Source organism: Athene noctua, chromosome 13 (genome assembly GCF_965140245.1).
Source record: "Athene noctua chromosome 13, bAthNoc1.hap1.1, whole genome shotgun sequence".
NCBI classification, from domain to species: Eukaryota; Metazoa; Chordata; class Aves; order Strigiformes; family Strigidae; genus Athene; species Athene noctua.
This window is the reverse complement of record NC_134049.1, coordinates 20,537,037-20,564,971: the sequence shown is the minus strand read 5'-3', so window position 1 is coordinate 20,564,971 and position 27,935 is coordinate 20,537,037. Positions and strand designations below refer to the sequence as shown.

At 35.1% G+C, this 27,935-nt stretch overlaps 1 protein-coding gene across 3 annotated transcripts in view; it reads left to right on the top strand.

Moving 5' to 3' along the window:
* Window positions 1-27,935, top strand: part of SCAPER (S-phase cyclin A associated protein in the ER) — a 164,704-nt gene that overhangs the window by 35,859 nt on the left and 100,910 nt on the right. Inside the window, exons 8-20 of one of the 3 annotated variants that reach the window (XM_074917549.1) lie at window positions 1,509-1,666; window positions 8,859-9,121; window positions 9,704-9,802; window positions 11,358-11,528; window positions 12,028-12,103; window positions 12,565-12,682; window positions 13,015-13,126; window positions 13,602-13,742; window positions 16,399-16,554; window positions 18,023-18,165; window positions 22,090-22,171; window positions 23,523-23,675; window positions 24,821-24,928. In XM_074917549.1, coding sequence (XP_074773650.1) covers window positions 1,509-1,666; window positions 8,859-9,121; window positions 9,704-9,802; window positions 11,358-11,528; window positions 12,028-12,103; window positions 12,565-12,682; window positions 13,015-13,126; window positions 13,602-13,742; window positions 16,399-16,554; window positions 18,023-18,165; window positions 22,090-22,171; window positions 23,523-23,675; window positions 24,821-24,928 — 1,780 coding nt within the window. Of the gene's footprint in view, window positions 1-1,508; window positions 1,667-8,858; window positions 9,122-9,577; window positions 9,821-11,357; window positions 11,529-12,027; window positions 12,104-12,564; window positions 12,683-13,014; window positions 13,127-13,601; window positions 13,743-16,398; window positions 16,555-18,022; window positions 18,166-22,089; window positions 22,172-23,522; window positions 23,676-24,820; window positions 24,929-27,935 lie in introns of all 3 variants that reach the window. The other 2 variants (XM_074917548.1, XM_074917547.1) reach the window with 2 other exon arrangements.

Here is a 27,935-nt window from a genome sequence, read left to right as displayed (position 1 = left end):
CATGAAATGGTACTGCATCTCCATAGGATCAATGGAGATTATTAAAAACAAACCAACCAGCCACATTTTTATAGTTTATGGAATTATTTCTGATAGGGTTTTTTGGTGACTGACTTGATAAAAATAGGAAATAACACCAAATTGATATCTCACTGGTCTTAAAATAAGTGAACAGTCCAAGGGTATGGGGGGTTCTACTGATGTGTTTGAAACTTGCAAGATATTAATTTCTTTGTCCTTGATTTGCTTTAGCTGAAGAGGCAGCTGGATTTGTTGGACTGTTTTATCAGTGTTATAAAGCTTGGAAGAGAAATCAGTTGTGTGATTGCAGATATAATGACTCTTGTTACAGAAGAGAATTGGACACTTCTTGAACCTGTGCTTTGAATGTTACCATTTCCCAATTTAAAAAATTTTGCTTGCATTCACTTAACTAAAACTATATAGGTTTTTGCTCTAAGCCTTGTGCAGAAAATGGCAACCTTTTACAAAAAGCAAAACAAAATAATTATAAAACGACTCTAGTTCTGTCCATACAGAAATTTGAAGTTTGGGTGGTCAGTGTTAACTCGGACCTTTCTGAAAGTTAATAGAATTGCCTTCCAGATTTACAGCTGTTTTTTGCTGAATAGATAATAGAAAATAGATCTGTTCTTTATTTACTTAGGAAAGGTTACCTGGGAACAGAGTATGTTACAGATTTGTGTGATCTACATTTGCAATTAAACCTGCACTTCTTGGACTTCCTACCCATATGCTGTTAGACTCCTTATACTAGTAATGGTTGCAGTCCATGCTATGCAGTTCATAGATGAAATTAAGCTGGCCCCAGGAAGACACAGTAGAAGAGCTGTTATATTTGTAAATACTCACCATATATGTTTATTTCTATTTTAGCATTTAGTATCAGAGAATATTTCATGTGGGAACTGTTTGTCCATCGCTAGTGTTGCATGTTTCTTCAGTCATTACACATTTAAAAAATTTTAATCTGATAATTTAGCTTCTTGTTAATTGAGTTCATTGACTACTAAATAGAAGAAATATATAATTTGGAGATTTTTCTTCAGGTGCAGCACTATTTTCTGTCTTCTGATTTTTTCTGTGACTGGGAATATGTGTTTATCAACGTTAGTTACCAAATAGAAACAAAAAACACCCCACCTGCTGTTTCATTGCTGCATCCTTGTTTCTGTTCTTAGATTACTTTTTTCATGAGTTAAATTTATAGGGATTTTGCTGATGAGAAATCTACTGAGGTTTTAATGTTCAAGAACTACAAATTTCGTTTTTTAAAACTGTAAAGAGAAAATGAGATAGGCAATGTGAAGAGTTACTATAGTAAGCTTTCCCTGTCGTTTTATAGTAGGTTCCAGTTTTTGGAACTAGCTTTTAGTCTGAATGATTGAATGCCAAGATGAAGGAGAGAGTGTCCTGATAAAGTTTTCTAATGAACAGTTCTAAACACTAAAAATAAGACACTAAAAAGAGCTATGACTTTCATTTAGGAACCCTGCAGTGACAATTTCTGCAACACGCCTGGCTCCTGGTGTCAGTTGGGCTGATAAGGTCAAAGCCAATCATGGAGCTAAAGCTGCCAGTCCTGAGCTAGCAACAGCACAAACCTGTCTGCCACCTCCAGCACAGAAGTCATCGCGGAAAAATGGCAAGTCTCTTTAAGTGGCTTAAGTTACTTTCACAAACTGTGTGGTATAAAGTTATTTCAGAATGTGATGATCTGTTTGCAAACCAAAATGAAATCTAATTTTCAAAAATACAATGTTTAAATTAAGTATTGAGATAAAAGATTAATGGAGCCATACATTATAATAGTTAAGTTTGAGACAAATTTGTGTTTTCACTTGTAGGTAACATTCCACTGTATTTCCGCTAACTGGAATTTGATCTGTCAAAATACCAGTACATAGGACCCCCAAAAAATGAAAGGTCTTTGGTCACAAACTGACAGTTTAACTGACTGAATTTGAAATGGTTTAATAATATAAAGAATAGTACATATCCAGGAATCTGTAAAAGAGCTCAAGGTACTTTTATGTGCCCAGGGAGATTATGTTATTAGAACTGTGTTGAAGTAGCGATGTTTTTTTTCTTTGAAGGCAAGAATTACCACATTGTTATGAATTGTTTCTCTAAAAATTCTCCTTGGAGAATGCTTGATGCAAGGGTCTTTTGTTCTAGAGAGATTTGTTTTGTGTAGACATAAAAAACTTTTAACATTTGGTTTCTAAAATTAGTTTCTTTGCACACACTGGAACTCTAAGATTGTTTTCAGAGATGCATTTTTTCAATTTTTTTTTTTCATGTGTGGTCCCAGATGACTTAGTGCAAAATCAGCAGGATGTAGAAATGGATATTCTGAAAGAAATTAAAAAGAAATGTTCATAATTTGTTTTTTTAAAAGAAAAATTACAGGAAGAACATGTATAAATTTAAGGTAGTTGTACATTCAACCTAGAAGTAGTAGAAGTCGTGTGTAGTGGTTTGGAGGCCTGTGGTATATTATGGAACTAAAATACCTTGTCCAAATGTCTTGCAATTTAGCCTAAGTGAGTTCAGTAGCATGCAGATTCTTATGCTTAGGAGAGCACAATCGAAACCAGACTCTAAAAAGGGTTGTTTGAATGCGAATTGATTGATGCTGTTTGCGTGAGGGAATGTCTTGCTGTATATAGTTGCAGTGAGCTGGTTAGAGAACAGTAGCAGTTTGGCTGAGTTTTTGGTGTAATTCCGCTTTTAATTTTTGCCAGTAGTTGAAGCTATTCATAACAAAACCTTTTCGTACTGATTATCGCTCATTTTAAAGTGACAGACTCCAAGCTGTTGTTAAAATACCTTAATTAGGGATTCTTGTGAGTATGGAGAATTTTGTTAGTTACACAGGGAGTAAAACTGCTCTGCACTTCCATAGGAATAATGTATTTTTAGGAGGCTAAAAGGAAAACAGAAGAGCTTATCCTTATCTTAGTTTTATGCATTTAAAGGGCTGAAGAGTCATTGTTGTGCTGTGTTTTATTATCTGTTACCTGCAGCTGATGAGCTCCAGGAGTGAAACTTTTTAGGGCCTCTAGTACTGGCCTGTAAGTGTTCAGTAATTTTCAAAATCAAATATACTATGCAATTCAGACATGAAACATTTTAAGAAATCACTGTCGTTCCTTCTAGAGGCTTTGTTTATTCTTAAGAATCTCTTATTTCTGACATTCAGCATTGGGGAACTTCAATTATTTTCTCATGGCTAAATTGTAATATTTTTAACAAATCAGATTCTCGTTAGGAGCATGTTACCCTTTGTATGGAGGCTAGAATCACTTTGGTAAAATCAAATTAACCTCCCTGATTGGAGCACGAGAGGGTTTGTGAAGTTTACGCAAAGGGAGTCACATAGGCTCTTCACATGCATTATTGAAGCAGATATGGGGCTTGTGTATCATCTGCTCTGCCTGTTCACCAGCTAATGCACTCACAGCTGTTAGGTACCTTCAGGCCTTGTGGGAGGGAGCATTCCTTCTGCTACCCTGTAGTGCTCCCTTGCCCATCCTAAAGCCCAGCTGGGGCTTACCGTGGCAAGATTTCCCTAAAACACTTTTTCTCTGGTGATTTCCAACAACATTATCATCAGGTCTCACAATAGTTTTGTGAAGTAGATAAGTGGTGTAATACTGTATCTGTTTCATGGTTGACAGAATTTCCAAATTTAACTGTCTGTCCTTAGGGAGAGAGAAAACATTATTTTTCCAGATATTTCTTTAAGTTATTTTTTTCTGGATGCATGATTAAATGAGGTTGAATCATCTTATCTCTTTTCCCTCATTAAACTTAGCATTACCTTCAATTATTTTAATGAATTCTAAAAAATAATATTTTTGTCTTTCATGCTTCAGTGTTTTCTACAATATGAAACATGAATCATTGTTTGAACAGTTTATGGCAGGAGGAAAGATTGGATTATTAACAGTAGTACACAGAGGCAATAGCCTAGCATGAGATTAATTCCCAGGTGCTCATGGTAAGAGGTGAGATAGATTACACAAGTTTAGAGTATGTATTAAGACTGGAAGTAGGTTCTTACAAATAGAATAATTATTGTTTGTACATAACGTAGGAGAAAGGGCAGTCAAGAATGTGCAAACTTCTCACAAATACTGATTTTTTTTTTTTCCTGTTGCCACACTTGAAATCTAGTTTTATTCATTATTATTATGTTTCCTCTATTAATTGCTCCTGTCCATAACTGTGAATAGATGGTCTTTGTAATGTAGCTAGGACTTCAGACTTTGCAGGACATGCAGTCCTCTGAAGTAACTGACCTGGTTTGGGCTCAGACATGCTGGCACCTGATCTTGTGGAAGAATGTGTAGCTCCTGTGTCTTGAGAACAACTTGAAGGAATGTCATCACCAATAGCAAAAGACAGTTTATTCTTGACAGGATTGTCAAATCCTTAAGCACAATCTCTGTTGAAAATTTTACAGTAACTCCCTTCTCTTATCCTCCCACCCCCTTCTATTTTTAAGTGACCATTAAAAGTAGCCTGACGGTTAACATCTCTAAAGTCTTGCCTGTTAACTCACCATCACTTGTTATGATTTGTAAATTTACCACTTCTTGCAACACTACATTTTCACTGTGGTTTTATTTTTATTTTATTGTTCTAGTTTTCATGTATTCTGCTGTATAACTGTGTTTTGGCTGAGTTCATGTCTCTAGATTTGCTTCAGATTCTCAAGTAATCATGGTTTTCCAAAGTGTCTCTCAGATACAATAGTACAACTTTAGATTTAAAAAAGAAATTGGGGCTGAAGTTTAGTAATGAGTGGGGAAGGTCACATAGGCTTTGGTGGTATATTACTTGCAAGTAAATTTTTAAGAAGGGACATGCATCTCCCGAGGTAGAACTCCGAAGAGTTTTGCACGTACTTGCCTAGATTCATTTTATTGATGTTGCCAGTAAGGCTGCTTGGCCAGCTCTTCCAGATGGAGTAACTTCGAAAGAATAAGGCCCTGGTGGCTCTGAGGGCCTCAAGATAACAGATGGCTTGTCACTTCCATGTAATACAAGAGCAAGCAGGGACAGGGAAGTTCAAATGAAACTAGAGAATGATCAAGGTAGTCAGATGAATTATTCATTAACAAAACTCTAGGAGTAATCAAACCCAGCATGTGATACTTAGCATGTGGACAGGGCTACTGGGCTATATGAAAAGAATTCCAGACTTAGGGAAAAAAGTGAAGGAAGGGTGATACCCTACTGAGTATTAGCTTTGCTTCAGATTAGGAACTTTGTGACCTAATGTTAATAAATGTACTGGCTTTGCAAACTTTTTGTTAAAAAATGACTGAATACTAAACTGATAAGCGAATTAAAATGAAAAAGTAACTTCTTGTGCACAGCTAGTTGTCAGATGGCATAAAACTGTTAAACTGATTCCAAATGAATCAATCTGAATACATGCTTGCATTAAAAACTGTTTTGTACTTAAAGAATTAACCAAACAATATTCTTTCAAACGCAAGTATTTCTGTGCTGTTAAAATAACTGGATGAGTCTTGAGCAATAACTACGAGTCTGAGAGTGAAAAAATACAAATTAAAAATTGAACACATACGGCTTTTACTAAAAGATTCACTCTTATTGTAGTAAGTGTGATGATGGCTTTTCTGTGATCTGAATAATTTTATTCTGATTAATTCTATCATTTAGAGTATTAAAAAATAAGCCATGAACCAAGGAGTCAACTAGGCAAGGCAGGCAAGATTTTTTTTTTTTTTCTGGTAGAGTTAACTTTGGTAGATACTAGTAAATTACTACTAAAGGCTATCTCCTGATCTCTTCTAATGTAGAAGGGATGCCTTATGTAAGAGCTGACTTTAATTTACAGAACAAGTAGAAGTGAAATCTTGCACCAATCTTGTTTCACAAATGACAAGCAAAAGAAATTGCTATCTATGCCTGCTTCAGTAAAGCAGTGTTGTTTTTTTGGTTTATTTCAGTAGTTTTCTGAACAATCTCTTCATTGTCTGTTTATTACTTACCAGGGATATTTCTTGGCCAAATTTTATCATAAGCTATATACAGCAAAATCTCTGTGGTCCTACCAATTACAAAAGTCAGTGGGGTAGGAGCAGCGGTGATATACAAGGGGCCTGAGCAGCCCTTGTTGTCCCACGTCGTGCAGGGGCTATATTCTACACAGGCTGTGTGCCTGGGGCTTTCTACAATAAGTCTGTTTGTGATTCTTGTGGAATTAAAACCCCATTCCCTGGAGTATTATTGGAGATAAGACTGTCTCTGAGAGGTAATAACATGTTTTGATGACTTGGTCTTGTAGGTAATAATATTTTTTCCATATAAAGATGAAGAAATGAAAATAAAGCCAAAGTCACTTACAGGGGTCAAATGGAAGGTCTGTGGTAAGGCAAAAAATACAATCTATCTTTCTGAGTGCCATTCCCCTCTCTAATCAGTGGTGCATACTGAAGCACGTGCAAGTGCACATAGGGGGAATGAACATAGAAAGGCTTTTTGCAGAGGTATGCTGTCTCTGGTTACCATCAGTAATCTGAAATGATCATCTACAACCATTCACACAAATTTTCGGAACTTGCTTTGCTTTAAAATATACAGCAAATTTTTTAGAGTAAAACAGTTTCAACAGTAAAATATCAAATTGAATTATCTTTTCACATCTGTCATAGTATCAGTATTGTTAAAATTTGTGAACAATTATATAGTTACATTAAAACAGCTGTTGTATGAGCTACTCAGCTGAGATAAATTTCAATACAGTTCTATTAACTTTACTGGTAACTCATGATTTACACCAGGCATTGGTTTGGGCTGCTGTGTTTTAACCTGAGATGTTAAAAAATACCAGTAATTAAATGAGCACTTAATGTTTGTAAAATGCTAGATGCCAAAAATAGCAAAGGATGAAAGTGCCCTTAGTTCTGGTTTAGGCTAATTTCCAGTTTACTGGTTACTGCTGATGTTGAACATCGGTTCAAGTCCACCAAAGGTAGTTTAGTCCAGTAGGTCCAACAGTTTTATCTTTATCTAAAGTAATCTTCATTTTTATTTACAGTGCTATGGCTGTGCCACTGCAGTACTTTGTAGGATTGCACTTCCAGTGAAGGCGTTATATTTCTGTACTTTAGAGTTGCCAGAAACACGTGCCCTGGAGTGAAATTTAAAAAGACTCAAGGATTTCTGACCATGAAAATTGCTGTTAAGACAGATCCTTTTTATATACTGTAAATTACTTTAAAATAAACATACAAAAAATATTTTGTTCTCTCATCTCCCCATGGGTGTGTTGACCTGCATATAGATGTTAGTGGCAGTCTGTAGAGATGGCTCAGTTCTTGTAACCTAACCACCATGTGTTCCTATTGAAAGCAGGTGGTACTTTTAGAGAGCATAACACTTACTTTACAGTTTTTAAACCACTTTATATTTTGCTTTTAAAAATCAGATCTCTAGAAATGCAAGTTTTAAGCCAGTCTTTAAGTTGGTAGTCTGCAGTTCATCATAATACATAAATAATTTTGTTTTCTCACCACTCTTGGGTGTTTCAAGTTACATTTTTTGACAACTGAGTAGACTCATACTTATTTCTATTCATATTTATGTTAAACTTTAATGTTTGAGCTCTGATCTTTGCGCCTGAGTTACAGGACCATCTTTGTTAGTAAAAGCTTTAGAAATATCCAGAGAATTAATTTTCTTATACAATTTCTATTCTATTTTTTTTCCCTCTGTAAAGCAGACAATTTAGTGTAGTTTTTTTTGATTCTCTACTCCTCCGGATAAAAATAATCTCCCACGCCCTTCTCTTCCTTTTATGTGAATGATCCTAAAAATAGCTTATGCCAAAACTATGTTGGAGAATACCATGCATAGTTAGTTCTTGAGTTTTTTGCAAGACCTTTTGTTCAGCAAACAAGTACATAGGAGCTTACCTTTCAGACATCTGAGTTGCACTAACAGGTCTCAAAAGAATCGCAGTTATTTCAAAATATATGGGAAGTTGTGTGCTGTTATTAATTACTCGCCACCAAAAATCTTCTATATGAAAAAGGTATTCTAGATATTCTAGAAATCTAATCACACTTAAGACCTGATACTTTAGACAGATATATGTAACTTTGAAGGCTTTTCAGGTAGGTACCAAGATCAGATATCAGAAATATTGATCAGGAAGTCATATTTAACAGCTATTTAGTCATCAAAGTAAACTGAAGAAAACTACTGTTCTATTTTCTCCTTCAATTTGTAGTCCCACTGTAGCAATATTTTGCTATTTCCTGGAATCCAGGAAAAGATATTTTCCAAAATGGAAAAAGTAAAGAAAACATTTCTGGGAGAATAGTAAGCCACTTTCTGGACAATACTTTCCATGCTAAGACGTGCAATTACGTCTGTACTTGCAGAGATTTACACTTTCTCATAAGACTTCTAATGTTACTGTTGCTACAAAGAGCAACAAGAGTGTAGTTGATTTGTTGTGCTTACCATCTCATGAAATAGCAACATAGGCATGAAAAGCTTAAGTATGTGTTGCCATTTTTCACATGATTTTGTTATGAGTAGCTTAGCTTCTTGACATAATGGAACTGGTCCTGTGAATGGAGTTGTTCAGTGTTTGTGAAACTGATAGCACTCCTTGAAGTAAAAAGCTTTGCTAAAGAATATTTCATTGATTTTTTTTTTTGGTATTGATTTTTAAAGAGAACATTTTCATCACACAACTTGTGTAATACTGTAATAAAATAGTTGTTTATAATACTTCTATTTATAAGTCCCCCTTTCTTAGAATGGGTTGTTTTATTTATATGTAGATCGAAAGGATGCAGAGGGCTGGGAAACAGTTCAGCGTGGAAGGCCTGTTCGATCTCGATCCACGGCTTTGGCAACAAAAACTCCTGTAGCTGCAGAATCACTGAAGTCCAAAGGTGACAGTGACAAAGAAAATGTCATTTCACCACCATCAGAGAATAAGCATGGGAGTTTGGTCACTGACAGTGGTGCATCCAAAAGCACAGAGCTTGTACAGAAAGATCCTTCACATCAGTCTGAAGGTCCTCTTACTGAAAAGACTCAGGTCAGTACAATTGTGAACCATTTTCTAACCTTAAATCTTGCAACTTTTTCTTTAGAGCATTTCCTGAAGGTAGTGTTGTCTAGAGCTTTTCTTCACTAACCAGACTGGAAAAGGATTTAAAAATAATGGCTATTTCAGTTACATTTATGGAAACGCATTAAGATCTGTGTCCAAATTGGCAAGTTAAAAATTGTGAGATGAACCGTATATTTTACAATGCTGTGGACTCGTTTCCCATGTTTTCCAAAAACTTAGCATTAAGCACATCTCACACATAGAAGAGTGTAGAAAGATCCAACTTTTGCAAGGTTATGAGCAACTGAAATATACACAGAATTGTTTACATCACTCACTGTAAGGTTGCCAGGTACTTTGTTAAAATCCTTTTGACCCTGGTGACTTTAAAAATCAGTATGTTACAAAATTTTGTTAATTTTTTCAAATGCCTGTTGTTAGTTCACAGCACATGCCTCAGAAGACAATGGGAGCACTGGCACACTGTTGCAAGAAGATTCCTTACAAATAATTTCTGAGATGTCTCCAGTTCTCACAAATACTGACTGTGCTTCAAAAACTCTGCAGATTAATGAAGCTTCTTCCCAGATCACTGATACTATAAATCGGCATCAAACAGAAGAAGCTAAAACTGAAACTGAAATGGATCCCTCGGATATTTCAAATGTGAGTGCTGCCAGATTGGTAAGAAATCTCATAAGGTTTCTGAGTAAATAATAAACGTAAGCCTTAATTTCTCATTCTGTCTTACATAGTGTTTGTTAACCTGCTGTAGAAATTGTGGAAAAGTCTGTAAGGTACTTACTGTAGAAAAAACAACTTATTGCACCAATACTTTTCAAGATAGGATTTAATTCCAGTGAAGTTTCGGAACTTAAACTAGAAAGATATAAATGTGTTATTTGGAATAAAGAGATCTGTGCTCTTACTACTTTTTATATATTACTTATATGTTTGCCATAATTTTTCATTTCCTTCCACTATCAATCATTTTAAGTCAGTCTTAAATTCTTACTCTAGTTTTGCTAATTATTCAAACTGGAAACACATGGGCTATCAGAATTCTGTTAGAAACAAATGTAGACCTCTGTCTTTTAAGACTAGCTGAACTGCTCTCTTGGGTGTTACTATAAAACTAGCAATTTGGACGACTGCCATTCTTAAGCAACAAATGTGAAGTCAGTATTCAGTTTTTATGTGGCTTCCCAAAAAGAATGTCCTTTCTTGTCTGTAGAATTCTGCGGATTTCAAGGTGTGTCTGCTTTACTGGATTCTCTGAGTGGGGAATACACGATAATGCTGTGTAAAACCCAGGTTATATTTTCAGGTTATGCTTTGTTTTGGTTTGGTTTGTTTTTTTTCAGAAACTAGATTAAAATTCTGATTTGCAGAAGTTTTCCTGTAAATCACTTTCCCTTTAACATCTTTTACAAACTGGACACCTGCTAGGTAATTTCCAAGTCAAGTATCTGTTTTTAGAGCTGGTATCTAGCATCTCATCCACTAACATTGTTTCAGATTCTCAGTTATTAATAGTTCAGGATGCTGACACTTTGATGGGATCTGTGTCTCTTGTGAGCATTTTACTACTCCTGATTCGATTGCTTTGAACACCAGTTTGGGTATTGTTTGGTAGCCGAGTGGAAATGAGCCGGTTAATACTGGACATTAGAGAACAAGAAGACAGCATATTCAGGTTTACATTCTTGCCTAACTATCTTGTCATTCATGTTGAAGAACAAGTATAGCCTGAGTTTCTGTTGTATTAAATATGGTAAAGTTTCCAGGTAACAGTTCATCTGCAGATCCATTTTCATCTTTAAATAATACTTTAGAGCATGATTCCTTTTCTGGAGATAACAGCAGGGCATGCCACTAATGTTTCAGAGTATGCATTGCTTAGTCCCTAAGACTAGGTATTTAAAAGAGTAATTAGGGAACAACTGTCTTTGCTGTTTTTAATGACAGTGTTCATATGTTTTGGAATTGTGGATGATAATTAATTTCCTAAGCATTTCATGTAACTATTAAATGAGTTAATAGTGCTAACAGTTTTAGTAGAGTTTATGTTTCAGTTACCATCACAAAATATAGCAGTAAAGGAATGACAAGTAATTGGAAGTTGAGCAAAGTGTCATATAATTCATATTAACTATATGAAAACCACTTTTTTGTGCCTGCTGCTGATTTTGTTTTTTTTTTTATTTCATGTTTCCTACAGTCTATGGCAGAAGTCCTTGCTAAGAAAGAAGAGTTAGCAGATCGCCTGGAAAAGGCAAATGAAGAAGCCATTGCTAGTGCTATTGCAGAAGAAGAGCAATTAACTAGAGAGATTGAAGCAGAGGAAAACAACGACATTAATATTGAGACTGACAATGATAGCGATTTTTCTGTGAGTGTTCAGTTTATTTTAGAGCACCCAACTTCAGACTGTCTTTGATGACAGTGCAGTATGAATATAGATTTTTGTTAGTGTTTGGTTTTGCATTAATACAACCTGTTCTACATGCAAATAAAGTAAATAGTGCCATGTAATAATTACACCATACTGCCTAAGGTATATTTAGTCTTATTAAACTCAGCAGCACAGTGCTGCTGACAGGTACAAAGTCCTCTGATGTTGCAGTCATTGTGCCACTGCCTATTTCTGTGTGCAAAACTGGGAGAGCTGGGACTTGTTATTTTCATCACTACCACACAGGAGCTACTCTAGGTGAAGCAGAAGCCTCCATTTCTAGTGTCAGAAACAGCAGGAGCAGCATCCATCTTTGAGATGGCTAGTTCAGTTTGGAAACGTTGCTGAAAATTGCTGAGTTGGCACTGGTTAGTCTGTGTGTACACCTGCACATTAAGGTTTATGATTTAATTGTCTGGGTCATATTGAATTTCAGGCTAGCATGGGCAATGGAAGCATATCTTTCTGCGGTATGTCTATGGACTGGAATGATGTTCTGGCAGATTATGAAGGTAAATTTTCATATATTATTGTGCTTACGTTCAAGTGACAGCAAAATTTAGAAAAATGTCCATTTTACTCATAACTAGTTAAGGTTTCAGAAGATCTCCCTGACATCTAAATATTATTCCAAGTTATGGTTGTTTTTTTTTTTGTTATTTCCTTAGGAAAGATGGACTTACATGCTCAGACTATCTCTGTGTGGCTTTGTTCTTGAGCTCTCTTCCCCTATCACTCTATTAGAATTTAAAAATTTGTTACCCAGTTTTATCTTAACATTTGGATAACAGTGTAATAAAAATAATTGAAAATGCATGGGGATTAGAGATGCTACAGTCTGTGTCTGCACCTCACCTAGGCTCGAGAGAACCCATTTGAGAGAGAACGTCAAGAGTAACTAAGCTTCATTAATTGCACTTCTCCCAGAAAAGTGTGTTTAAACTATCCAAGGCTTTGTTTTCTTAATGTACAGCTCGTGAATCATGGCGCCAGAGTAATTCTTGGGGAGACAGAGTGGAAGAAGAGCCTGCACGTCCACCTGGACATGGAATACACATGCACGAGAAGCTGTCATCACCATCACGCAAAAGGTTTTAGAGTTGTTACCTGTCTTGATTGGCCGGTGAAAATGAGCAACCAAACTCATGGCCACAGGAAACTGTTCATAAATCTATGTTAAGTCTCTGGGTGGAAAGTATTATAGAAATCAGGGTATTATTTAATCATGAACTAGCCTTGTGCTACATTGTCCGATAAATAAAGATTGTGAAGACTAGAAGAACAGTATTTACATTTAGGGGAAATAATTGACCTCCAGTGTCCTGCTTGTTTTCTTTTACTGAAAACGACACAGAAATGTTTGCAATGCTCTCAGTTAATGCTCTCTCACTTACTTTTGCTCTGTTTTGTTTTTTATTAAAAGAACAATAGCAGAATCCAAGAAGAAACATGAAGAGAAACAAATGAAAGCTCAACAGCTGAGAGAAAAGTTACGTGAAGAAAAGACTCTGAAGCTTCAAAAATTAATGGAGAGGGTAAGCTTTCTGTAATACAGCGGAACCCGTCTGCTGCCTTTCAGAAAAGCTGCTTTTTCCCCGTAGTCTAGAAATATTAGAGATTAAAACTTGTGGTGAAAAGAAATTTTGCTTCGAGTTTGAGTTCACATAGTTTTCAGAGATGACTCGTGCATCACAGATACAAAAGAAAGCATTATTTCAAATCATGAACTTCTGTGAAAGTGTGGTTGACATACTATAGTAACTCAGATTCAGGGAAGGCATGATAAAAATAGAAATGTTTTGCATGTATCCAATATAAATGCTAAAGCTCGCCAAACTGAAGCAGTTAGCAAATCAGTGTACTTGAGGTTCAACTTAACGCAGGCTTTGTGTAGGGCCTCGGATTGTTTTATTTATGTAAATAAAGCGCCAAGTGTTAGAAAATTCTGAGGAAAATTCAGGCCCTGTTTTCTGTTACTGTAATAGTAATTAATTTACTCATTATATACAGGAGAAAGATGTACGGAAATGGAAAGAAGAATTATTAGATCAAAGACGCAGGATGATGGAGGAAAAATTACTCCATGCAGAATTTAAACGTGAAGTGCAGCTACAAGCAATTGTGAAAAAAGCACAAGAGGAAGAAGCTAAGGTAAGTTGTTTTATTTTAAAGGGGAACTATTTAATAGTTAATTTAAAATTAATTAGCTGTTATTTGACATCGTGGTGGATTGGACTGGAAGAAAGGATGGGTTGAAATAAAGAGTTAATAGTTGTCTTGCTACTTTTCTTCCTCACAGAGAGTGTGGCAGCATTTTCGGTGATATCTAGTCCTCCTGGAAGAAGTAGAAGATCTGGTTATCATTTCTCTGCTTTCTAGCATGTAGACTGAGAAATGGGGAGAGTTCATTGTTCTTCTTCTTTCTTAAATATCCATTCTAGATCCAGCATTCTGTGTCCCTAAACAATAGTTCTGTTGCTGTGTTTTATACCACTAATATTGTTAAACAGTTGGAATTAAATAGAAACCTACAATTAGCACATGGCAATTATTAAAAAATAAGTATTTTGTTAAGTGCTCTTCTGACATTAATATGTAATTTCATAAGACAAGCACTAGATGAATGCTTTTTGGTTTACCTTTTTCATATTACTTTGATAAACATTGCTGTGGTTTAACACTTAGGTGCAACTAAGGACCACACAGCCTCTAGCTCTGCTGCCCTGGTGGGATGGGGGAGAGGATCGGAATTGTAAAAATGAGAAAACTCATAAGTGTTGAGATAAAACCAGTTTAGTAATGGAAATAAATAAATGTAAAAAAAAAAAAAAAAAACAAACCAAAAACCCGAGGAAAATGAAAACAACAGAGATAAATGAAATCCAAGAAAGACAAGTGATACAAATGAAACCAATTGCTCACTACCAACTGACTGATGCCCAGCCAGTCACCGAGCAGTGGCCGCCCCTGCCAACTTTCCCCCTAGTTTTATTGCTGAGCTGACACCATACGGTCTGGGACATCCCTTGGGTCAGGTGGGGTCAGCTGTCCCAGCTCTGTCCCCTCCCAGCTCCTCGCTGGTGGGGTGGGGTGAGAAGCTGAAAAGGCCTTGACTCTGTGTAAGCCCTGCTCAGCAGTAACGAAAACATCCCTGTGTTACCAACACTGTTTCCAGCACAAATCCAAAACATAGCCCTGTACTAGCTACTGTGAAGAAAAGCAACTCTATCCCAGCCAAAACCAGCACAGCAGTAATGACTGTTTTTAGATTCTAAAGACTGTTTTTCCCAAGTAAAGTTATATGCATCTCCTTCAAACTAAAATGTTACATTATATAATGAGCATGTATTCTAGCTGTGATTGATGCAGCTGCTCATCTGTACTATTTAAGATAAACACAGCAAAACAGATTTAGCTTTTTTACTTAGTCACTGTTCCTGTCTCTTGTATTAAAATGATTTCCAGATTCCCTAATTCATTCTAACATACCTTCATTATTATTTCATTACACTGGTGTAACTTCTGTAATCATATTAACTAAATCACACTTGCCATAATTCCCCAGCTAAGCAGATGTTTCAAGTATTGTGTGTGTTTAAATGTGTAAGATCTGCTGCCTCTTGAGGTTCTTGTGTTCTGGAAATAAAGCTTAATTGGGCCAGAATGCTTTAGAGAAACAGCTGATGAGTAGTATAGCTGAAGACCTTGGTAACTGTTGCTGCCCAGTTGGTAATCTAAATTCCCAGTGATTACTTGTTTACTGAACTGTGAAATCCATTCTGTAAATGGATTCAAGTCAGTAAACAAAAAACCAAATGTTATCCTACCACCCTTTAGGCAATCTGTTGTTGTCTGTCCATGTATCTCTTCTTACGTAATTTCTTTTCTGGATTCAGACAAAGTATGAACTTTGGGTACAGCAGAAGAATTTCTATTTCAATCATAGTTTTGAATATGGTTTACAACTGATAAATTTTTATAATTTTCCTCAGTAACTTTGGTTCTAAAATTTTTATTTTATTAAATCAAAGTTAAATAACAGTTTGATTTTTCCCATCCATATAAGTTTCTAAAGCATTTGCATTTAAAAGTCTAAAATTGACAAGAATTTTGTTCAGCAACCTGGTAACAAGGACAAAATATTGATTTACCTTCATGAACCTAAGTAGTAGAAAAGCATATTCTTTGATATTTTTAGTATACATATTAAAGTACTTTTAGCCTTTTCATATTATTTTATTTTTTATTCTTGTGTGTTGCACTGTCCTGTGGTTGGGAAAAAAAAAAGTATGTTTGTGAAATAGGCTATACTGATAAGAAATATTAAGACAATGAACTTCGAATTCATAGTATGTATACTTTGCCTTTTTTATTCAGTGAGTACCCATATATTTAAAGTTCAAAAGACCTGTTGGATGGCACTTACATATTTTACTGATTTATCCAGCTGGGTCTTAACATTCTACATTTTGTGAATGAGATAATAGACTCATGAAATCTCATGGCTGAGAAGACTGGGAAGGTTTTCCTGGTAATTACCCAAAGTTTCCTGTTGTTCTGATACAATTCAATTTATCTTTTTTTATAATCCATGAGCTATCCAGTTTTAAAAACCCAAACCAACCAAATCAAAACAAACAAAAAACCCCAACAAAACCCCAAAGTCTTATTTTTAACTTGGTAGTTTTTTAACCCCAGCCCATTCTGGATGAATGTCCCACCATTTTAATTATCAAATGGACGGAATCCCTGAAGAATGAAACTTACTTCAACTTACCAGATCTTTACACTTTCTGATTATTTGCAGGTAAATGAAATTGCATTTATAAACACCTTAGAAGCTCAGAACAAACGCCATGATGTGTTGAATAAACTAAAAGAATATGAACAACGCTTAAATGAATTACAAGAAGAGCGTCAACGAAGACAAGAAGAAAAGCAAGCCCGTGATGAAGCAGTTCAGGTATTAATATGTCTATAGTTGCAGGGGGACAATGAAACATACATTAGTTTTTCATTTTGGCTATGCAGTCTGTTGATTTCTATCTTACCTTCTTTGTCCAACTTTAGAAAAGTGTACTCTAGTGTTTCTATTTTGTAATGTTCCAGCAGTAAGAGGGAGAAGGGTAGGTCTTAAAGCTGCTATAGCAGAAGTGTTATAGATGCTGGGTAGGTGATTCAAGCCTGTCCTTAAGCAATTTTAAAAAAATATTTGTTACTCCATTTTAAGAAAATCCTTAGGAGTGCAGTGTGTTCAATGCGTGTTCATGCAGTGCTGTTACTGAAACTTTATGCAGGGAAGAATATGGTTACTGTGAAAGCCATGGTTTTAATTATCCATTACCAAGCTATAATATATTGCCTGTGGAGATGAAGACAGTGCAGTTAACATCATATTCATTAATATAAAATGCTGTGCATGAAATAAAAAACATACACTTATTTCTGTAGTTCTTTGTTTCTTGAATAAAGATTAATGTTTTCTGGTTTTAATATGTCTAAATTTTTGTAAAGCTAATATTTAAGAATGCAGGGCTCTCATCTAGCCCTCTAAAACTATTCATCATTCCAGCAAGTTTTTGTTTGTGCTAATGAAATTTCATTGCTAGTATAGTGATGTGTGCTTACAGTGCTGAAGTTTGTGGCAAGGAGTAGATTTTTAAAAATGCTTTTTAATACCTATTTTTCATTTATTGTCATATAAAACAGACTATTATTTCAGTAAGATAAGGTTTTAAGGAACATATTAAAAATCCAGTTCTCCCCAGACTTTCAGCTAAACCAAATCATCTCATTTCCTCTTAGAAAATGCACCAACTTAATGTCTACTCATAAATGTCTTATTTGAATATGAGGTTTCAAATATGCTTTATTTTTCGATTTGTTTCTGATAGAAATATAGCCATTCTGTCAGAAAGGTTTACAATACTGCATGTGGTTTCTTAAATAGTCAGAAAAAAGTAAAAAGTTCAGAAAAAAAGAAAAAAAAAAAGTCAGTGATAGCGCAAAAATTGTCAAATTCCACTTTGTTTTATAGTATCATTCAGATAGTTTCAAAATCATAATTTAAATATTGACATTCCAAGGGAGCATATGTTATTTGTACATTACCTGTATCCTGTAGGATGTTTAAAATGTTTTCAAATACTCTCATTAACGCACTATGGGCTTTTATAGTGGCTAGTCTTTTTCAAGATGAGCAAAATATATGGCCCAGTAATGTGTAGCTTAGTTCATTCAACTTTCAGTGTATATTCAAGCTTCTGAATATACAATAATTTGTATATTATTCCTTTTTCTAATAAAACCACAGTTCTTACTCCGTCACGAAAGTAAGATAAAATTCTGTAAACATGTTAAAATACAGTTTCTGTTAATTCCTTTCTGTTTTTTCCTAAAAGAAAAATTGCAATTTATTTTTCTATCACTAGGAGCGCAAAAGAGCCCTAGAAGCAGAACGGCAAGCACGAGTTGAGGAGCTGCTGATGAAAAGGAAAGAACAAGAAGCACGGATTGAACAGCAGAGACAAGAGAAAGAAAAAGCACGGGAAGATGCAGCACGGGAGAGGGCTAGGTAACTTTGCAACAGTTTCATTAGTTCTCTGCCCTTCACTGTTATCCTTTCCAGCAAACTGAAGCTTCTCTATAACAACAGTACTTCTTTAGCTCTTCAGGCTCAGTATTTTAAAAAGTAACAATAAATATTCTTGATTAATGGTTTGAATGAAGAAATCAGGTGAGTAATCAGAAATTCTCTAATAGATTTTTGTATTCCTTAGATACATGCACAATATAACATGCAAGGCTGTATTTTATTACATTCATCTTAGTTTTATTGCTAACAAGACCTTTTAATAATTTGTCTTTTTCATATTTTAGCTTAGTTTTCAAAGGAAGTAAGATTAATGTCCCAGTGTTCCCCATTTCCTCCGCTCTCTGGTAACTTTTGGACTTACTGGCATGAATATGAGTTCACCTTTTTGTAGGCACCAGAGATAACATTTGTGAAGCACAAAGCTGGGAAATCAGGCCTCATTAATTCTATTGCCTATGAACTACTTGGTTTATGGTTTTGCCCATCATCAAAAGCTCATAAAGGGATTTTCATATGAGCTCTTCTCTTTCTTTTGAGCCAAGCATGAGGTGCATGTTGGGTGGCATTGTGGTGTGTGAGAAAAGTTTACTTTCAAGCCTGATTCCGGAAAACTTTCTGCTTATGTTTGATTTGCCAAATTCTCTTTGCATTCACCTCCTATTATTCCCTCTTTCCCTACAGTTCCACTACCACAAGCATTCCAGAAAACCTAAACAGAAGTTATATTTTTCCTATGACAAGAAGTGTTCACTAATGGTTCTTTAAACATTTTTGTCACAGCTTGTTTTCTTCAAAGTTGTCATGAAGAGTTTTTTTTTTCTCCAAGTAAAATATTCAGAAATATATTGATCACCTTTCATCTTCCAAAGTCACAAGTAATTCTGGCTTGACATCATAAAGAGATTCAACTTTCAATTAGATGTTTAATGAATTGTGGGTAGGATCTGTGGCCTTGTCCAGGACTTCATGGACCTTTTCTCAATATATTGAGCCAAAGCCACAATGAGATAGAGTGAATTGGAAGGGATCCTTCAGTATTTTATTCTCATTCATAGACACTTGAAGGAGATTAAGTCTAACAGGGAGAGGTCTGGATATGCTATTTTGGGAAGATAGACACTGCATATGTAAGACTTCCACATCTTTCTGAAATTTGAGGAAACTGTCACAGTACACAAATGTGAGATAATTGTCCCATTGACATCTTTGCCTTTTGAGGTCTTCTACAGTTAGAACTTCTAAAGGCTCAAGGCATGTAAGTCTTTGGTCTCTTTGTTTAATCAGTTTTAAACCTGCCATTTTTCTTTGTTGCACCTGCTTTATTTCGTTATGACATATGAAGAGCCACAATTTCCATTTGCCTTCTGTTAGTACTGTGTTTCAGCAAATTCCCTCTGTATTTGGTTCTGTAACACTCAGTTTTCAAATGCTTTGTACTTGATATTGCAGTACTGTGCTTGCATTTGTTTTTCTTTGCCAGATGCTGATTATACAAGAGGGATTTTTTTTCTTTTTTTTTATAATTTTGGGAAAGCGTAGGGAAGAAGGTATGTGTGGTGCCCGACAATCTGGTGATTCTATTATGTCAGAATGACCTCAGAGTCATTGCATCTCCTTTATAAAAGTTCTGAGGTTTCTCTAACATATTAGAATTAGAGGAGGATTCAAAGTGTCCTGCTTTAGAAGTTAAGGAAGAGATGAGCTTGACAGGAAGCTGACTGTACTGTCACTTCCTTCTTGGACTTTGGCATGTTTTGGTAGAACCTCAGGCTATCATTTGGTGTTTTGTTTTGTTGTTTTTTTTTCCTGCTGCTAAAATTTGACTCTTATCCTGAAGATTTAATACTGCTGGAGTGAGTAATTTCTGGAATATCTTCTTAAAGTTTCTTCAGTGTAGCTTTACCATGTCCATCTGGTGGTGATTAAAGCATCTGTATGAAAGGAATAGTGTACTTAAAACTGACTTTAAAAGCCCCTCTGACCTTATGGTACATTAATTTGATTCCAGTAAGGTTTTAGATGTAATTTCAGAGTATTTTATATTCCAGAGAGTTGAAATCCATAATATGGAAAATTTTGTTCTTGTCAATAGAAATCATAAAACTGTATAATGTAACCTAATCATGTAAAAAGCATGCTTTTCGGAAGGGCTTGCACAGAAATAATGTTGATGCTCTATAAATTGAAACTTTAGAATTTTATTTCAAATGTTATTAATCCAGACTATGCAATGGCATTAATTTGTCCTAGTTTGTAGGATTAAACAAATATTTTACAAAGCATACTGAAAGAAATAGTTAAAATAAGCTTTGGGTCTGGGTCTTGTGTTAGTTGTGTTTTGTTTCAGCTCATGGTGCTAATCAGGAGCTCTTTCAAACAAAAATGAAGACTGTGGTTCAGTCTGCCTTTATATACCTCAGGGGAGATAGCACACAAACTACCTAATGCTTCTCATCCATCATCTCTTCCTCACCCACCCTCCGTGCCTGTGGTGATTGGAAGAGTTCATTTATACTTTCTGAAAGAACAGCTGTGTGTAGTGTTTATCGTTAGACTTGCTTCCTTGCCCGTCTTCTTTCCTATCTGCTTATATATTTTCTGTGGCTTTTTTGTTTTAAAATGGTATTTTATCTGAGCCTTCTACTTTTACTGAAATGGCTTTGTTTTTTCTATGAAATTTCTGTTTTAAAAAAAAGAAACAGAAATCCACACAAAAACCTCTGCAGTTTGGATAATATTCTTTATGTTATCCTTTTTAGTTTCATCACTCAAACTAATTTTAGAATGCCTTTTAAAAAGATGGCTAATGGCTTTGAATGACTTCTTCATTGCTCAGTGTTACTCAAAGCTTTTGTTACATCTTTTGGCCCTTCACAGCTGCCAGACTTCTAGGAGTTTCTCTCCTATCTCAATTCTTATTGTACAAACAGGATGAGTAGCTGACTTTCTTCCTGTAGGGTTTATTAGCTCCCTTGGCTTACTGATCACTAGTAAGTTGTTCTTGATGAAACTGTTAACTACATTTTTCTGCTTAATAATTACACTAACAGGTCAAATTATTGTTTTTCTTGTTCTTCTCTCAGAAAAAAAATATCTTAGTCTCTTCAGCTGGGTGATGCTTAGAGGGTTCACAGGCTCCTGCTGACAACCGCTTGCATGACAGCTGTGCTTTGGCACTTTGCTGAGGAAGGGAGTTTATTTAAAGTTGCTAAAAGTGAAGAGGACAACTTGAGTTTTAGGCATTATTCAGTTTTTGGAAGAGGGGTGTAGGGCAGACGGGTTCAGTGAGCAAAACAGCTTCTGGCTGCAGTTAGGTACAGAAGGTAGCAGTAAGATAAATGCCTGGTCTTTTTCTGTCTTTTGCTATCTTGAACATTTAGAATTGCAACATCCTAGAGCATCAATTTATCACTCATGACTGTATCATTTGATGTTGGTCAAAGTTTTATCTGTAAGTTTATATATTCAGACTTCCACTGATCATTCATAGAATGCGCTGCCCTCGCTGCTGTATGGTTTTATTTTGATTTCCCATTGTACTCCTCCCCTTTGGTTCACTGACTACAGCCATTGTTTGAAGAACATTAATGGTGGCAGGGTATAACTGTTTGGTAGCATTGTGTTGACTGTCATTGCTCTGGTTTGGACTGAAGTACAACCCTGGTTCCACTACGGACGTTCAAGTGTCTGCCTTTAAATTAATCAAATCAAAATCAAAGTATCTATATTCTCTGTTAACTTATCTGTTAATTAAGTTGCTTGTTCTTGTCTTTCTTTTCTACAGACCCATCTTCAGCTTCATTTTTTGGGGTGCTTGTTCTCGATTTCAAACATAAATTAGTCAATATTATGCATGCTTTACATTATTACAAGTTTTCCCTATATTTACTATCTTTTGATTAGAGATCGAGAAGAGAGGTTGGCAGCTCTTACTGCAGCTCAGCAAGAGGCCATGGAAGAACTACAGAAGAAGATTCAACTGAAGGTATAAAAGGATTCTTTAGTTGAAAAATAGATAAACAGTATAAAATTTCTGCAAAATTATTTTCTGTATGTATTTTTTATTTGGTGAAGATCTTACAGTGCACTGTGTAGTGTCCTGAATTATATAACTTTACAAGAGATTTTTATTTAGACTTTTACATTAAGAAGAGGACTTTGGTGTATAACATACACTGTGTAGTTTGGAAAGAACAGGACTGAGCTCTGTGGAATTCACTAATTTCAAAGCTTTGAACATGAGAATGAATAAATGTGTATTTTCCTAGAGAAGTCAAAATAATTTTGAATTAAATAGTGAGAAAAATCAATATGTAAAAACTCTCACACTGTTTAGTGAAAACAGTTCACCAAAAAGGCACACAAGGTGCTTTCTAAAGGTATTGAAATTGATGCTGTCAAATGCAGCATGCTATTTCCTTTTGTTTCATGAAGGACTCCAGTTATTTCATAAAACAGGCATAAGGATCAAGCCCCTTGTAGTTGATGTGTTCAGCTGAATTGACTGGACAGTGGAGAACCAAAGTATCAGAAGTTTTAAAGAGATATCCACTATTTTTCAAGAGATGTAAAGAATTCTGAAATGATAAATTATATTTTTAAGGGTTGAGGTGGAACTATGTATTAAAATTTCAATTAATGATAAATTATGTAGATTTTTATTCTAGGATGGCTTATGTATATGTACAAATTATTTTTCATTTCATTGTTATTCTTTGCTCTGATCCCAATCTGAAGCACCATAGCTATGTTTACTTGTACTGTAAAATGCAGTTTTGTTATTAAATACAGGCTCATATCCCAGCCTCTGATTTTAAATAATAGTTGAGAGTTTGTTCCATTCTCATGAGGCTTAGGTATGAAAATCCTCTGAAAGAATCCAAATGAACTGTGCCTGCTACTGCAGAAAAATAACAAATAATTTATTTCAATTTGTACTTTATGATTTAATATCTCTCAGTGAAAACAGCACTACTTAAGTATTGTATTTGTAGAACTGAAAGTTGAACTTGTATTCTGTACTGGAGTGTTTCATTAAGAACAAAACCAAAACTGAGGTGTTAACAAAAAGATATACAGAAAGGTTTGCAATTGATAATCACCCATTAAACAAAAATAGTGTTAATTGATTATTAAATCATGCCATAATATTAAAATGTCTATGATATGTGGTGACTTCTAATGCCTTTCAGAAGCAAAAAATAGTTTCAATTTAAGGGAAGTTCATCCTAACTACAGTATTTTGTAATTCCCAGTACTTCTTTGCAAAGTTTAATTCCATTTGCTGTAATTAAGATGTATTTTTACTTTGTTACTCTGATTAATTTCCCATTTAGCATGATGAAAGTATTAGAAGGCACATGGAACAAATTGAACAAAGAAAAGAGAAAGCAGCTGAATTAAGTAGTGGAAGACATGCTAATACTGATTATGCACCAAAGCTTACACCATATGAACGAAAAAAACAGTGCTCGTTATGCAATGTAATGGTAAGTTGGATAGAGGGGAATACTGTCAGAATTGCAAGGCCAACCCAGGCCTTGAAGCTGCAAATTATGTCTTGTACACAGATAAGAGTACTGCACATCTACTGTGTCTCTGCTCTGCTCTTGTAAAGTGCACTGAATTTTTGATTCTTCTGTCAGGTGGTTTAGAGAAGATTTGAAAGAACTGTAGAGTTGTAGGTAGCACGGAGAGTGTGGACAGTACTCAGTTATTGTCTGTCTCTGCTAAGAAAAGTAGTAATTTGGGAGCATCAAATTGAAGTGGTTAAAAGCTAGATTTAAAGCAAAGTAAAGAATGTTCTTCTTTACATAGCAGGTAGCTGAGCTGTGAACCCCTTGTTACAAGTTCAGGGGAAGACTGGACAAGTTTCACTGGGTTGAAATTCACTGAAGGTTACTAGGTACAGAGAAACCGCATCAAGCTTAAGAAGTTCTTGAACTGAATTTGGTTGGAGGCTTAAAAGTGTTGAAGGGGAGAATCGGTGTTTGCTTTGTCTCTTCTTTTACTTTTCTTTAGGTATCTTATTTTTTGGTCACTGTTGGAAGCCAGGTATTTTGCCAGGTGGAGCTTCCATCTCAGCAGGGTATCTCTTCTGTGTTTGCCGTTCCGTATGTCCCAAGAATGGTGCAGAAGAGGAAGCCATACAGTCACTGACTAGGAAGCAGGGAGATCTGTTCTTGTTGCAAACTGGGTTTACTGAATTGCATTATTGAATACACCCTCATATCGTACTAAGCATTATTTCTCTTTAACTGCTGAATTAAACAAGATTGCACGGGATCACTTCAGGCAGCGCTGGAACACAAACTCAGGTTCAGCAGACCAGAGTCTTGTATATTCACTGATCATGCATTTCAGAATGAAAGTCCAATATATGGAGTTAGATTGAAGATGAGATGAGAAGCCAAGATGGTTTTAATCTCTTACTATACTGCTGACTAGCAAATGATGTAATTTACTCTTAAGTCCTGCATAAAAGATGTTTATATAAATGAGGTTGAGGAATAAAGTACTGTGCTTGAAATTCTGAACATACTTATGACAAATTGGCATATATTTAAAATACTGTTATTTATAGATTACAGAATTATTGAGGAAAAAAATTACTATTAAATCATTGTGATTACAGATTTCATCAGAAGTCTACCTTTTTAGCCACATTAAAGGGAAGAAACACCAACAAGCGGTGAGAGAAAACAGTAGTATACAAGGACGAGAGCTTTCAGATGAAGAAGTGGTAAGTTGTGTTGCATTTTTTTCTACATTAATTTTAGTCTTAAATGCCATCTAGGTGAGTGCCCTAAGAAAGTCTTGAAAATTCTTATAATGCAATTAACAGGAATATTTGTGTTAGCATGGGAATAATAGTGACTTTTTGAATATAGACTACCAATGAAAAGGAACAAAAGAAACAGTGGATTCAAAGACTTCAGGCAATTGCCATTTGAAATAGATTGTGTGTAAAGTGTGACTAATTGCTTTTCTATTAATCCAAAGGTGTTTTGTATCACAGTATATTTATCTTTCCATTGTAAAAAATCTCATGTGTTGCAGGTGTTTGCATTTTGCCTTTTTTTTTGTTCCTTCCTGTTGCTTAAAATATCTTAACCTAAAAAAGTCCTATCAGACGTGCTGTCCTGTGCATCAAGGTCAATAATGCTGAAAATTATAGTGCTAAATTACTTTAAAATATCAGATTAGAAATGCTTTGCAAGTATAGCTTTGCTAGAAAGAACAATAATTAGTTTTTCAGTAGTTTCTTTAGAAGAAGAATTGGCACTTAGGTGATTTTTGGGAATCACTGAGGACATTTTATACTAAATCGAGAAACTATGCTGCTCTGAAGAAAAGACTTCTGAATGGTTGTCTGATTTAATTTCTCATTGCTGCTGCCTGAATTGAACTACAGTATTAAAGTCAAAGCCCTTTCTATGAGACAAATTGTAACAGTCAGACTTTGAGTCCTGTCATCCAAAAAATTTCTGAATGCCCATGTTATTATGCCTGTCAGATGTTAGGGAGAAATACTGTAGAAGTCAATTCTCCAGAGCTGATTCAGATTTAACTTCATTCTGTTTGGAAATGTTTCCAGCCAAGCTGATTCAAATGACGCTGCTCAGTACTTCTAATTTTTGGCTGTCTTCTTGCCTTTGCAGTTCTTGTTACTATTTTTATTTGTTGAAATCTTTTCTTTGTTTACTGCTTCTTACATCCAGTAGCAACATCTTTTCCTTTTTAAAAAGCTTTGGAGAGTTAAGTCTCTGAGGTACTGAAATCTACAGAGGGGGTTATCACTGGAAAAACAGAAAAAAAACCTGGAGAGATAAGTAGTCTGGAGAAATAAATTTTTGCTGAGCTGCAGTTTGCCCTACCCCTTCCTAACTGTAACGGCAGTACATAATCTTTTCAGTTTCTTTTTTCCTCTTTTACAGTGGTTAGTGGGAGCTGTGTGGTTTTGGATTTGGTTTTAGATGCCAGGTTTACCTAATTAAATACATGGAAGAAGGCTGCATACTGCATCCATTTTCCTAGGAATACAAGCTGTGAGATTTCCCAGAATATTTCATTTTTGTACACATACCAAAGTGTGAGCAATCTATAATACTGACATTTTCTTGTATCTGTCTAGCCACTGGTAACTGAACTGATTCTTGCTGGGCAACTGTCTCAGATGAACATGAAGGAAAACAATGAAACAGATTTTCTTTTGACTGGGTGTTATATGGTATTCACAGTATCTGATTTGATAGCTTAACAATTCCAGCTTCCAGAAAAAGGGACCACATTATAACAGCTGCATTTGTGCCCAGTTGGTGAAAAAGAAGTTCCACTAGAGGGCACAGATATCTTGTGTTTTGTGGTGTCCAGCATCATACACTTCAATCCAGTGTTTTTCAGCAAAACATTTCAACGTGAATTTAAGACCAAGATTAAGGTTAAATGTATGGGATTCCTTGAATGTGTTCTTAGTGCAGGAGCAAAAGGAGAGAACAGATTTAACTGGATGAACAACTTGATGATTAAAATAGCAGATTTAAATATCCTTAATCAATATGGTGCATAGTATTTGGCATACTGGCAACATATGGATACTTCCATTGATAGGTATTTAATAGATTATCTATAGCTGTATTTTAATTAGTCCGAGTATACTGTTCTGAACTATACTGTTTTAATCTGAAATTTCCTTGGCCTGAGGGCCTCTCTGTTTTGTCTTGTTTTGTTTTTTATTCCAAAGAGCAGTAATAAGATATATGTGCTAGAAATATGGTCACTGTAAAGTAGAAAAGCAATTTTGCTTATCAGAGCAATCTGCTTTGTGTACCTCTTTATTCAGCAGGCATAGTTAATGCCAAACTTTGCCTCCCCCACAACTAAAGCATCCAGTAACAAGTTGAGTTTTGAAATACTTGAGAAAAAATATCCAAAGAATTATATAGAAGTAAATTTGTATTCCAAGGAAGTATTATAATATTCATAGTTACTTATACATTGCTGTTTTCAATTTTTGTAGTCAGTGAAGGTATCTCTAGTGAGAACACACTTGTACTACTTAAAGTTATTACTTGTCATCTGTGATGTCTTCAGATTATATACATCTTGTCTGTGACCCTTCTTCTTTGACATAAAAGATTTTATTTATATCACCTTTGACCTAATAAAATTTCACCTTTAACCTTATGCACTTGACACCTCAGATAACTTACTCTTGATCTTTGACTCATTTTGTGTTAAGCCTCTTAAGTATAATAGGTAGCTGCCTAGGAAAAAAGCTTTTTAAAAATTGTAATATGATCATAGAATTTTTTTATTATTACTTGAGAAATTACAGAAGGCCTTGAAATATCTTTATTTTGATCATATTGATTTCACAGAAGGTAAGGTTTAAGTATCTCCTTAAGACTTTAGAAACTTATTTAAGTGATGTCTTCATACAGTAATGATTTTTGTTAGTTTATTTGACTGTAAGCAAAAAGTTAAAATCTGTACTGAATGATCACTGACACTAGTTTCTCTGGACCAGATTGTTGCTAGTAGTTGATCTTGACATATATAAAAAAACCCCTATTATATTCTAGGTTTTTTCCCTTTGCTATAGCATCTATAGGTTCTGCAATTCTACAAACATTTTCAGAGATAAAAGTAGACGTCATATTAGAGCAGTTTTTCATTGTTCTGGAATTAAGCTTATATTGTGTTTAAATACAGCATACATTGTGCAAGAGCTGACATCTGGTATTAGA